At 44.5% G+C, this 14,046-nt stretch overlaps 1 protein-coding gene across 1 annotated transcript in view; it reads right to left on the reverse strand.

The window, feature by feature from the left end:
* Nucleotides 1-14,046, reverse strand: part of HTT (huntingtin) — a 119,886-nt gene that overhangs the window by 57,395 nt on the left and 48,445 nt on the right. Inside the window, exons 13-27 of the mRNA XM_075261015.1 lie at nucleotides 13,387-13,510; nucleotides 13,132-13,250; nucleotides 12,928-13,039; nucleotides 12,061-12,198; nucleotides 11,511-11,669; nucleotides 9,586-9,683; nucleotides 7,881-8,020; nucleotides 6,688-6,751; nucleotides 6,260-6,360; nucleotides 5,086-5,232; nucleotides 3,895-4,015; nucleotides 3,274-3,419; nucleotides 1,817-1,968; nucleotides 1,524-1,726; nucleotides 1,137-1,263 (exon numbers count right to left, since the gene is read on the reverse strand). Of these exons, the coding sequence (XP_075117116.1) occupies nucleotides 1,137-1,263; nucleotides 1,524-1,726; nucleotides 1,817-1,968; nucleotides 3,274-3,419; nucleotides 3,895-4,015; nucleotides 5,086-5,232; nucleotides 6,260-6,360; nucleotides 6,688-6,751; nucleotides 7,881-8,020; nucleotides 9,586-9,683; nucleotides 11,511-11,669; nucleotides 12,061-12,198; nucleotides 12,928-13,039; nucleotides 13,132-13,250; nucleotides 13,387-13,510 (1,951 nt within the window). The remainder of the gene's footprint in view (nucleotides 1-1,136; nucleotides 1,264-1,523; nucleotides 1,727-1,816; nucleotides 1,969-3,273; nucleotides 3,420-3,894; nucleotides 4,016-5,085; nucleotides 5,233-6,259; nucleotides 6,361-6,687; nucleotides 6,752-7,880; nucleotides 8,021-9,585; nucleotides 9,684-11,510; nucleotides 11,670-12,060; nucleotides 12,199-12,927; nucleotides 13,040-13,131; nucleotides 13,251-13,386; nucleotides 13,511-14,046) is intronic.

Here is a 14,046-nt window from a genome sequence, read left to right on the forward strand (position 1 = left end):
TGAGTCCGCAATTGTGGATCCACTGAGTTTTAAGGTTAAATTGCCGTGTTGGCACTCAGCGATAATTTATTGGGTCTTGGGTTACAGTTTGGGCACTCTGTCTCAAAAAGGTTCGCCATCACTGGGCTAGGTGTTACCACGTCCCGGCAGGGAAGCTTAACAGGTTCCCAAATAAGGTCAGTGCCTGTTGTGAGGGAAAGGAGTCACCACAAGAAGGGACAGAAGACAGCCTCATGCAGAGGGTTCCCCCAGTGAGGCATCCTTCGCCAGAAGAAGCCTTGTGAGGAAGTGGCCAAGAGGGAGGCAAATGGGATTTTAAACAGAGAACAGTATCCCATCCCTCCAAGAAACTGCACATCACCCTAGACAAAGGGGAGGGAACAGAAGGAGCGTTAGGGCTACAACTTGCAGAAGGGCCAAAGGGGGCTGCAGCACAAAAAAAGCTATTATGAGTGAGGGGATACCAGAGAAGCAGCCCCCCAGCTTCCTGTTAACCCATTAACCGCCATGATCCCCATTTGGGGATTGAGTACTTTAACCCGCCTACGAACGACAACTGTCATTGAGGAATAGAAACAGGACGTTCACATGCTCCAGCAGGATGTTGCCCGTGATAGGAAACCTAAACTGATCTAGGCGCATGCATTGCACACATGAGGTCATTTTCATGGTGCATTTCCCATATTATTGGGAAAAATGGCAGTTAATGGGTTAATGTCAGCCTCCTAGTGGTCGGGCCTAAACTCATGGTCCCCCAATGATATAAACGAGAAAACTTATACACAGTAAGGATTGCCCACTCTGGCCATTGCACACTGAAAACGTAATGGGGCTATTGGGGTGCAGCGCTTGAAAGAGAGGACCTCCATTCTGAAACATGGGGCAAACATAACATTCATTCTATATTCTCCCTGCTTGTAGTTAATAAATCAAATACCTTTACTGACTATGTCCAGAGAATGAAAAGAAATCCTGATCATGTGATAGACAAACAAGAAACAGCATTAATAATGGCGTTCTAAGCATATATGGTCTATCCCATGACCAGGGTGAAACCCCCCCCCCCCCAATGTATAATGTAATATCTAATAAATAATAATGCATAGGACACTGGCCAGCTTCATTGCCCTACGTACCTGGAGTGTTATCGGTGGACTTCTTAGGACTCAATGGTACTGCCGTTTGCTCTACAGTTTCCTTCTCCTTTCCTTTTCGTCGTATGGGACTTAAAGAGGGTGGGTTTGTGAGAGACGGCAGCGTCGCCTGAAAGTGGAAAATAACTTTTAAAAAAAAAAAAAAAAAAAAGTCACGACAGACTTACAAAAAAAGCATGCCCCCGTTTCCACTATATATGGTATATCTGCCATAATTTACAGCACAATACATGTGGACACGGTTTTAAGATCCCCATCCATAGGGTTGTACTGTAAAGGGTGGACTATTTTCAGCAGGAAATTCTCACCAAATATCCCCAGGGTGTCTCCCGATCATTACTAGTTTATCTATAGGGGGGTGTAACTTACCTTCACCACAGGTCCAGGCGTGACGTCATCTATCACATGGGCACATATGTTGATGGCCTTCAGTAAGTGAATGAACAGCTGATCCACCATACTGACTATTGAACGGTCACCAAGGGCAGGCCACGGCTCCTCCTGTTTGGTGGTTGCCTGGTTCGCTTCATCTTCAGGCGTCCATGGATTTTTTAGAGATTTCGGAGCAGTGGCTAGAATGTCATAAGAAGGAATGATTATCTCATACATGAGCAAAAGTAGCACATCCTTGGATACACATACATGTAGCATGTTCAACTCACCTGCCAAGAGATTTCCAGTGAGGACCAATGCATCCTGATGAGCAGAGAGATCTAGGGGGAACCAGGCAGATGACAGTAGTGACAGGATCATGTTGGCCATGCTGGCGGTGCAGGACTTACGAGGCTCTTCTGAGGGGCTCTGCTGGGAAATGCTACAAGCAACAAGATTTCCAGGATCAAAAACTCAAAGTTTGCAAGAAAAGTCACAGAATGGTTATATCCGAGTCCCTGTCGTCATTTCCCTTTACATCTGGGGAATCCATCTTTTTTGGTAGCCATTAAAATGAATGGAAGTCCATATAATGTGTGGATTTACGGTCTCTCAAGTACATAGTAGGAAAGTGTTGCTAATGCCAAGGCTATCCTGCTCTTCAATCACAATATATGGCTCTGACATACAGCTTGTGAATACCGTAATACAGATAAAATAGTACTAGTAGGTTTGCAAAAAGTAGCGAATGTTACCATCTTACAGTACAAATCCCTAGACCAGTGATGGCGAACCTTATAGAGACCGAGTGCCCAAACTGCAACCCAAAACTTACTAATTTATCACAAAGTGCCAACAAGGCAATTTAACCTTAATAATGTGCGGATCTACAATTGCACACAATTACAGAGCTGCAAAATATGGTCATAAGAATTGGGCTTTATAGAGCTTTCTGTTCCACTATGACCCTCACACAGTCCAATCGGCTTCACAGTGGCCCCCCACACAGTACAATCTGCTCCACAGTGGCCCCCCACACAGTACAATCTGCTCCACAATGGCCCCCCACACAGTACAATCTGCTCCACAATGGCCCCCCACACAGTATAATCGGCTCCACAGTGGCCCCCCACACAGTACAATCGGCTCCACAGTGGCCCCACACAGTACAATCTGCTCCATAGTGACCCCCACACAGTACAATCTGCTGCACAGTGGCCCCCACGCAGTACAATCTGCTGCACAGTGGCCCCCACGCAGTACAATCTGCTCCACAGTGGCCCCCACGCAGTACAATCTGCTCCACAGTGGCCCCCACGCAGTACAATCTGCTCCACAGTGGCCCCCACGCAGTACAATCTGCTCCACAGTGGCCCCCACGCAGTACAATCTGCTCCACAGTGGCCCCCACGCAGTACAATCTGCTCCACAGTGACTCCCACGCAGTACAGTCTGCTGCACAGTGACTCCCACACAGTACAGTCTGCTGCACAGTGGCCCCCACACAGTACAATCTGCTCCACAGTGGCCCCCCCACAGTACAATCTGCTCCACAGTGGCCCCCACACAGTACAATCTGCTCCACAGTGGCCCCTACACATGCCATAGGTTCGCCATTATGGCCCTATACTTATAACATACATATATGTCTGTCCTAGAAAAAACCAAATCTACTAACTTCACTGGTCCTTTTCATTCCAAATCTTTCTACCCATTTATTCTTCACCACCTCCCAGGGTTTACTTACCTGAAGGACCGCCCTCTGTTCTTGTACACTTGGATCCGTGAGGCCTGGGCACCTGAAGATATGACGTACCCACAATGCCAGCCAACGCTCCATGTGCATACTGGATAGGCAGTCGACAGCAGGCATAAAGCTTCACAGCAACCAAACTAGGAGGCAAATGGGAGTACAAATAATCTGTTCACCATCCATAACCAACCTGGCTTCCTTAGCTAAGAGAACTAGGGTTAAAAAGCAACAATCTCAATAGCCATCCATTGTAGCAACCATAATGCCTCCCCATGATGGGAACTTGGGAGTACTGCCATCTTGTACAGTGTTGTCAAATTATAGGACACACCATTACTTTATGATCAGTGGGGAAATGATCTTTAGGACTGTCATGATCTGAAAATGAAGGGGAAGGAGTCCTCTATCCATATGCCTAAAACTTATGCAAAGAAAAAAAAAGGTGATACTAGGCACTAACATAAAATACCATGCAGCACAGACAAAAAAAAAATAAAAAATTGTAGACTGTCAGATTTCTGATGAGAATTAGACTGGTTGTTCCATAAAATCACTGCCCAAATTCCTTTCTCTCTTGGAGATGGTCTGCAGAAACCAAATGACAAGTCCAATTACCGTGAGCGCTCGCGTGGTCGACGTGGTCAGTGCATGGGAGACAGCCGTGATAATTTTGGACAGGTTATTCTCCATGGTGACATCTGTCGGACCCTGTAGAATATTGTAGCCTCGGTAGATCCTACAAGCAGTTGTACACATGTTACTATTACAGTGACAAAACATGCAAACGGTCCATTGTCTGAGAAGAATAGGAAGATGATATGAGGAGACTTGTAAGAAGGGGACTAGCAAAGCCATTGTAGTAAAGACCACTGTAGTTTTGGAAAATTTCAGCATTCTAGTGTTGGCATTGCATACTTGATCAGATCTAATGTGGGCCAAGAAAAGAGGACACTCATTTTCAGCTAACTAGAGGAGTTCCCATTCATAAAGGGGTTGTGCAGGATAACATCTCTCCCTGGGATGTATCTTCGTTCACTTAAGTAGATCGGTGGGATGATCGCTGTCAAAACCCCACAATCTGATATTGGTAAAACATCACAATTTGATCTAAGGAAAAAAATCCTTTACTACTAAATTACGAGGTTGGTATCAGCAGTCATGTGGGGTGCAGGGCTTCTAGGGACAGAGGCACCGTGCAAAATTGTGAGCCCCATATAGGAATCACAATGTACTTTTTTTTTTTCCCTATCAGTATGTCTTTGTAGAATGGGAGGGAATCCACGCAAACACGGGGAGAACATCCTTGCAGATGTTGCTCCTGGCAGGATCCGAACCCAGGACTCCAGCGCTGCAAGGCCGCAGTGCTAACCACTGAGCCACCGTGTTGCCCTGAGAGTTTTTTTTTTTTTTAACCTGCCCTGGGCCTCTCTGTATTTTATCCAATTCCTGCACATGTTTCTCAATAGCCACTAAAGCTACGCACTGTTCTTGGGTAACTGTAAATTAGTGTGTGTGTGTGTGTGTGTGTGTGTGTGTGTGTGTGTGTGTGTCATACCATCCCCATTTCCCCACAATCATTCATGGATAAATCCCCATATTTCTCTCCAAAAAAATAAAATAAAATTGTGATTCAATCTGCTGTATATATGAAGAAACCAAGAAAATGTTCTCAAAAACGTACTACAACTTAACAAAAATCAATACATTTTCCCAGATACATAGGAGATGTATACAATATAATGGATCTCGTATATATTATAACATATGTATTTCATCAGACCACCCCGCAGTCTCCTCCCTTCTCACCTGGTGATTGTACTGACAGCAAAGTGAGACGCTGGTTGAGTCTCGTGCATGAGAAGCTTCAGGTATACGCTGCTCTGGTCTCGAGCCGCCGCTACCACAGGATCTGCCTGTCCTTGATCACAGCTGTAAAATAACTTTGGAACCAGCCTATGGGAAGGAAGGAAACAAAAAAAAAACACAAACAAATCAATACACGGGTATAGAATTTAACTTGTACCTAAACGCAAAGACTTTCTATTGGTCGTATCATCATCTGTTTATTTCTAAGGCTTACAAAATTGAGGAGAAAACACTACAACCAGCAATTTCTGCAGCAGAAGATCCAGTTTTGAAATAAAATGACAATTTGGAAACAACTTCTGGACTATATATAAATGACAGTTCTGAAAAAGTCCTTCTTCATCATAATTAGAGATGAGCGAGTACTGTTCGGATCAGCCGATCCGAACAGGACGCACTGAAATGAATGGACGTAGACGGCACGCGGGGGGTTAAGCGGCCGGCGTCAAAGCGGAAGTACCAGGTGCTTCCATTCATTTCAATGCGTGCGTGCTGTTCGGATCGGCTGATCCGAACAGTACTCGCTCATCTCTAATCATAATGGCTTGTTACTGGTCCTCCAGGTAAGTGACATAATGTCTACGGAAAGGTCAGAGAGCCATGTGAATAATGGACGTGACGGAACTGCCCTGGTGCAGTGGTGCACAGAAAGGGTTAACATGCTGGAATTGTTTTGATTTCTAACTTTAAAGAGATTTTTAGGGAGATCTACTTTGATGTCCTGTCCTTAGGATCAGCCATCAATATCTGATCAGTGGGGGACAGAGACACAGGACCCTCACAGATCAGATGCTCAATGTCATTGCATCACTACACAGGACAGCGACATCACATTCATTCATAATGTAGCTTGTTTGCACCCCAGCCCCTTTCAAGTGAATGCAATACCAAACACAGACCTTACGCAATGTGTGGCGCTCTGCTTGGTTTTCAGGCCAAATCTTGAAGCTGATCTGTGGGGGTCTCAGGTGTGGGACCCCTACATATCAGATACTGATGAAGGAAGCTAAAGATAAGTCATATCGTGAAAACCCCTATAATAAAGTCTAGTCTGGTGGGCGATGTTTGGATTTGTTTAGACCATGGAGTTCTGCTCACTACATTAGAGACTTACCGAACCAATGAGGCTGCTGCTACGTGTCTGACGCGAGCATCTTCATCCCCTAGAAGGCTTATGACCACGCCATTTAATACGCGCTCCTGAAGATGCAGCAACTGCAATATAAATACTGATGAGATCTAGACAGAATATTTGACAGCATTTACTATGGACAAAGCTGGGATATCACCCGAGTGTCTCCTACTAAATAAGTGGAAAACCGGCAGTGTATATGAAGCTTAAAGTACATGCTGGGGTTATAGTGCCGCATATTGGCTGCTTATAAATTATGGGTAAAACACAACCACGATTCATTCTACAATAAACACAGAAGATTTACAAAGAGGAAGAAAAAGCTCATTCATTCTGTAATTACCTCCATTATCTTACTATAATATAACCCATTGACTTAGCAAATCCCAGGAAAGAGTAAAGATATTTACCCCAGTATAAAAATGGACACCTCGATGTAATCCTTCTGCTCGACCCTCCAAGAAACTGACTAACCTGTAAAAAGAAAAGCAGGATGTATGGTGTGCTGCACAGAGAGAAGAGCTTGACTTTTTCAGTTAATGCATTAGTTTTTATTAATTAAAGGGTTAATTCCAAGTCAGCCTTTCATAGCCGAGATGGTAATAGTCCTGACTCCAGGGTTATTCTATGAAGGGTCCTGTCACATGACGCTCCATAAGCGGAAACATAAGCACTGCGCTCCTGTATCATACTATGGCACCTCTCAGATTTGAATTTTTATTATTATTTTTTAAAAAATATTTTTTATGCATTTATTAGACCCCCAGGGGGTCTGATCACTAATGCAATGAATTACAATGCTAATGCATTGCAAAATACCGGGGCTTCTATTTCAAGCTACATAGAGTAGCCTGCAATAGAAGCCAGTGAATGACAGGCCAGGGAGCCTTCACAAGACTCCCCCCCCTGTCATGGCAACACGATCCCGGACCTGCAGCTTGCTCTGGGTGTCGGTGATTGCCGGGAAAACGGCACCTTGGTAAGCTTTGACCTTGGCACTGGAGAGGTTAATGCCCCCAATCGGTGCGGGCACCAACCATGGGCATTAGCGCTGGGTGTCTACTGTATAAAACATTAGACACCTGGCGGCTATGCCGGCCTCCCGCCATAGTTAAACAACCGGCCTCCGTCGTACTAGTACGGCGGATGTTGGAAAGGGGTTAAATATTGATGAGCTATTAAAATCTTGGACAAGTGCTGCAGACTCTTCAATAAATACTAATGTCCTGGGCACTTGAATGGAGGGGCAGTCACAAGATCCCAAAGATTTTGTAGTATTTAACATGGGCAGTGAGGCACCGTCTTGGCAGCTGCTTTCCCTACCTGTACGTGTTGGCACCTCAGTAGCATGCCATCCAGCACAAACCCCAGAAATGTCTTTACCCTGGGTGACCACTGACATAACAATGTACATAGGAATGGGAGGCAGCTTCGTGTGACGCAACTGTGCCGACGCACCAGAGAAACCATTACATTCTTCCATCTTTAGAAAACCCTTTCATTGCTATATTACTGAGTGTTGGCATGAAAAAAAGATGGAGAATCTGCTACAGGGTATCAGGAAATCTGCAGGAGATCTAGATGTGCATTTTCTTTCACTTACCGGAAGTCAATCTCTGCCAGGGTTTCCAGGAGCTCCGTCCTCACAAGCCAGTAGGAACTATTCTTAAGGGTAAGGAGATCTACCATCAACTGCAAACCAAGCTCGCTGTATGTGCTGCAGCATAAGCTGGATATACAATGCTGGACAAAAAAATAAAAAAATGTTGGGGTAATTCTAAACGTAGGGCTGGGCCACTCTGCCAATAAATAAAATCTCTCTTTTTATTTTTTTTCAACCCTATGGACAATTTTCTATTTGATAGACCACCAAATCCTTCTTTGTCCTCCATTACTCTCCCTATACAGATCAGGTCATGACTAGACCGAGACATGGCCACGATTATTGATCTGTCATTTGCCTATTCCGGATTATAATATGATATGTGGCGATGTGATGGAACTACCTTACAACTACTTAGGCCTCATCAATAAAAAGGAACACTGGATTCACTATATAGGTGTGTGCTGTGACTCTCTACTATTGCTTATTGAGTTGGGGAACCAATTCACGCGCACCATCATTACCATGGGTGTGCAGAACGTGTGCTGTGAGTTGCCCCCATCTTCCATAGCCTTCGGCCTCTTCACTGAATACACAGCACAGCGCTGCATTGGGACAATACCTGATATCTCAACCCAATTCCCTTGAAAGGGGCTGAGCTGAAAACAAGCCACATGATTATTCACATCGGGAGCAAAACACTACCTTTGTCTCAGGATTGATGGTGGTCTCTGCGGTCAGACCCCCACAAATCAAAAATGTATCCTCTATCCTATCTGTTTTATTATTACACCTATAAAAGTGTATGGATAGAGATGGGCACATGCGCCTCTCCCCATTTATTCTCTGTGTTGTACCTGACACCCATTCTTCTCGTAGGTGTGGATTCTAAAGTTTGGACCCACATTGATCATACATTTATGGCAAATCATGTGATCATGCCATAAATATTCAGTCTGGAAATACCCCTTTAAATTAAAGGGATCCTATCATTAAAACTCATTTTTTTCTGGGTACCACGTAGGAATAGCCTTAAGAAAGGCTATTCATCTCCTACCTTTAGAGGTCTTCTCCGGGTCGCCTTCGGTATATAAACTGGTTTTCATCTGTATGCAAATGAGTTATCTCGCAGTACTGGGGCGGGCTCCAGCGCTCAAACAGCACTGGGGGCGTCCCCAATGCTGCAAGAGAACTCTCCAGCGCTGCCTCCATTTTCTTCAGGAACAGCTTCTTCTGGGGGTTGGCTTCAAACTTCTAGGCCTCGGGGTCCTAGGGCAAAGCCGACTGCACATGCCCACCGGCCACAAGAAAATGGCTGCTTACACAGCGGCCATTTTCTTGTGGCCAGTAGACATGCGCAGTCGGCTGCCCAAGGCCTAGAAGTTTAAAGCCACCACTGGAAGAAGACCCGTTCCTGAAGAAAATGGAGGCGGCGCTGGAGAGTTCTCTCGCAGCATTGGGGACGCCCCCAGTGCTGTTTGAGGGCTGGGGCCTGCCCCCAGTGCTGCGAGAGAACACATTTGCATACCGACGAAAACCAGATTATATACCAAATGGCGGTACGGAGACAACGTCTAAAGGTAGGAGGTGAATAGTCTTTCTTAAGGCTATTCCTACGTGGTACCCAGTAAAAAATGAGTTTTAATGATAGGATCCCTTTAAAGAATCACAATTTATTTATTTATTTATTTTAAAGTCCACTCACCCTGACCGCTGCACAAGCCATCTTGCATGTAACCGATGATTCATCTTTAAGGGATTTTTGCAACAAAGGTACACAATCTTCAATAGAAAAGTTATTTCCTACACAAAACAAAGCAAAACTGTAATATTTCAGCGATTATACATTTCCATATGAAGGAGAGAAGTAAAAACAAACACGTTAGTCACCGTAATTAAATTCTACTAAAAAGTTCCAGCTTCAAGGCCGTGTATTTCTTCTGTAGTGGTCAGTGAAGGGGAAACGTACAATTACCTGTGGGACATTCAAAGGCTGCCGGATGGATAGCCAAGCTTTCCAAGAGGATTTGCCATAAAGCAATTGGAAGGGTTCGTCTTCAGAGAAATCCCCTTCAGGCTGATGCCCCACGTTGCAGCTTCTTTGGTTGCAGATTTTGCTGCGGTTTTTTGAGCTAAAGCCAGGAGTGGATTAAGTAGAAGGTAGAATGATAAGAACTTCCTATATATTTCTTATTCCTTCTGTAGTCATTCTGAGCTTTGGCTGAAAATAACGCAGCAAAATCTGAAACAAAAAAAAACTGCATTTCCGCAATGTGGGGCCTCAGCCTCAAGGGTACGTTCACAGTTTTTGCAGGTTCAAAAAAGCGACTTCAGGAATTAGGACAGTTTTTGAAGGTTGTTTTTTTAAGTCTCTCCCCCCCCCCGCCCTTTTAATTTTAATCTAGCATACTCTATGGACCTGGAAAATCAGTTTAAAAAAATTGCTGGCAGTTTTTGATGCTATTTTTGATTGTGCTTTTTCCACCTCCCACTGACTTCAGAGGGAGAACCCACCTAAAGATGCCCCTCTACTCAGAAAAAAAAAAAAAAAAAAAATCAGCTATAGGAAAAAAAAAAAAATCAGCTACTGACTCCCATTGATGTGCATAGGATGCGTTTCTGGGGTGAAAAATCCTCCTGCAAAAAACTCCAAGCGAACTCACCCTAAAGGAATCCTGCGATATGAAACGAGTATATGTTCTTCAATCGGCAGGCAACATGTTATACAATAGGAGGAGTTGAGCAGATTGACCTATACACAGTCCAGTCATATTAATGTGACCACCGCCTACTTTTGACATTAACGTTAAATAACCAATCGCAGAAGGCCCGTGTCATCAGCCATCTGGGTGCACTCATCATTGTGGAAGGCACGATGGATCCACACAAGTATGCATCTATCCTTGTGGACGATGTTCACCCCTACATGAGAATCGTTTTTCCTCAGGATGATGGCATCTACCAGCAGGACAAGGAGAAGTGTCATAAACCTCACAGTGTACGTGCGTGGTTCGAGGAGCACCAGGATGAGTTTACCGTACTCCCTTGGCCAGCAAATTCCCCGGACTTGAACCCAATGGAGAATCTGTGGGACCACCTCGATTGGGTTGTTCGCGCCATGGATGCTCAACCGCGTAACCTAGTGCAGCTGGCCACGGCACTGGAGTTGGCATGGCTCAACATCCCAGTGAACATAATCACAACATCCCCTCTCTTCCTGCACGTCTTGCAGCGGTCCGCTCTGCCAAAGGTGGTTATTCTGGATTTTGACAGATGGTCACATTAATGTGACTGGACTGTGTAGTATAACTAGTCATTTATCCATTGAAATCTCTGCGCTTACTATGAGGAGTCCAGGAGGCGGGACTGTCAGTGATTGACAGCTCTCTCTGTATGCTCATAGAGGGGAGAATGTCAATGTCTGATAGGACCGTCTCCTGGGACAAGTTACACTATACATCTGCCCCACTCCTCCTGCTCTATAACATGCTGCCTGCAGACAGAGCAGCATTATCTACATGACACATTGCCTTTAACTAGCAATAAGAATTATTAACAGGTAGACAGTGAAAGTAATAAGAACCGATCTATTCCTATTGGTTCTACAACACAGGGGACATCACAAGTTACCTGTACGGTTTTTAACAACAGTCAGCCAATGTTCTGCATCATATCGGGACTTGTTCAGTATGGAGTAGACTATGGTGCCACAGAGAATGGACGTAGCTCCTCTAACCTGGGGATCCCCATGATTGATGTAGTTCAGGATGTCCGAGACATACTGCACTTCTGAGAAGAAGAAGAAGACAATGTGGACTTATAGGATTCCTATTAGTTGCACAATACAAAGGAATCACATGAGTATTATTATTTACAGTAAGCCACTCAGGTACAATGTATTCAGTGAGTTATATAAGACACTAGGGCTGGCCATACATATTGGATACCGTAGCTGGCAAACCACTATTCCTCACAATCCCACGATTCACATGCATGCTCAGCTTGGCAGGTCATGCATGTTTCTGAATAGAGAGTGGGGACTTCATTTGCCCTGGGCGAAGAGTCAGGAGGCAAGCCTACACATTAGGAGAGCCAGCCAAATTTGCCAGGTTCGGGCGCATTTAATCAAATGTTTATGACCAGCATACCAGAAAAACTCAAAGGTATGATCATGTGTTACCTGGATGGTCTAGACTCTCTGGCTGCAGCTTGTAAAGCCGGCTAAAGAAAGCTTCAGGGGATAGAGCGACGGCTGCCCCCACACAGCTCACCGCCAGCGCCTTGACACTGACTCGCACCACTCTGTCTGGAACCAGGGCTGCAGAATACAAATCGACAATAAGTTAGGAAAACCTCTCTGGAATATATGGTGAGTTGTCTGCAGTTTTAAGAGATTTCAAAGGTTGTAAATATTGGGCTTCCTAATCTGCAGCCACGCTAGGTCCACACTAGTGTTTGCTGGTCTGTCCCAGATTCCGCTTAAATCGGCAGAGAGAAAAGATCTGCAAGGAGGACTTTTTTCTTTGCTGGTTTCAGTATAAAATCAGTGGACTCGAAGGATTGAACCTAGTTTTAATGCCAACATGATAGACTTATTAAAGAGGACCTTTCATAGATTTGGGCACATGCAGTGTTATATACCGCTGGAAAGCCGACAGTGCGCTGTGAAGAAGGATGTACCTGACAGAGTGTCGGGAACGCCCTTCTGACTGTGAAGAGCTACTGTACCGGCACCGATAGCTCTTTACCCGGGGCACAGATTGGGAAAGCCGACAGTGCGCTGCTTTCCAGCGGTATATAACACCGCATGTCCCCAAATCCATGAAAGGTCCTCTTTAATCTTATACTGCCGTATACTGGACTCTGCTACATCTTCATTACTGTACATTGACTTGTCTATCTACTCTTCTGCTTCGTCCCTGCTTTACCATATACTCAGCTCTGCTACATCTCCATTTCTGTACAGTAATGTATTATTTATAATAATAATGAAATGGACAAAAGTGATTTTTTTTTTTAAGTGACCTCTCTCTAGCAATGCTCTTACCCCCCTTCTGTCCAGTCAAGAGGAAGGAAGCCGACAACAGCCGTACACAGTGAACAAGGGGTGCAGCATCATCATCTGTGTAGTGTCCTATGTCCCCCTTTATTCTGGAAGCCTAAAACAAGACAGAAATACATACAAAAAGTTATACATAGTGACTGATGTCACTATTTGTGGAAACATACATGTAAAGGAATATGGGCTTACCTTGTTTTCCATGTCTACCAGGTCCACCACTTCCTCTTTGGTGACAAAGCGATCAACGCTGCTATCAGAGGACTGGCGGCTGTGGCCCATCGTCTTTAACAAGTGACTCTGGTTGAGGCCTATATACAAACAGAGATTCAGACTAAAGCTATACTGCATCTGGATCTGTCCAGGGAGACCCCAGATAGGTATAAAGTTGTAAATCAGGACAAAAAAAAAACAAAAAAAAACAACCACAAACAAATGTAAGTTTACCAAGAGAGGGGTTTCCAAAGCGATCCGTCGGCTCTCCCTGGTGAATGATCGTCCCTTCATCTTCTTCATCCTGAAGCTGTCCAATCTGCATTCCAGAATATTGGTTTTCGGCCCCATCGATCACCTAAAAGTGACAACACACCATGTCAATGACAATAAGTCAGAACGTTGTATAACAGAGAATTAAAATTTTGAAGGTATGCTACCGTAAGTAGGGGTTGTATAGCACTAGCGCAGTTTTCCTACCAGTCACTCAATGACTCACAGAGATGAATAAACATCGCAAAAAGCTTGAAAATATCCTAAAAAAACCATTGAATATTTGCAACAACAAACCCTTTGATAAATATAGCAAACCAATAAGAGGAGACCTGATCTGTAGGATATAAACAGACTTGGTAACATGACAGATATGGGTCTTCATGACTCAGATATCACAATAGGGGATCACACTTACAGTCCCTGCCATCACCTAATAATAGAATAGCATGATCAATAGTAGACAAGCAAGATCGGACTCTGATCACGTTTTACAGTGCACCTCTGACAAAGGGTTACCTTTCATGTCCTCTATGATATGACATATTATATAATACTGCAAAGCTGACAATGCACTGAACTCGACACATCGTCATTTTTGCAGGTATCTGCCATTATCAG

This window comes from Leptodactylus fuscus, chromosome 1, assembly GCF_031893055.1.
Source record: "Leptodactylus fuscus isolate aLepFus1 chromosome 1, aLepFus1.hap2, whole genome shotgun sequence".
Classification (NCBI taxonomy): Eukaryota; Metazoa; Chordata; class Amphibia; order Anura; family Leptodactylidae; genus Leptodactylus; species Leptodactylus fuscus.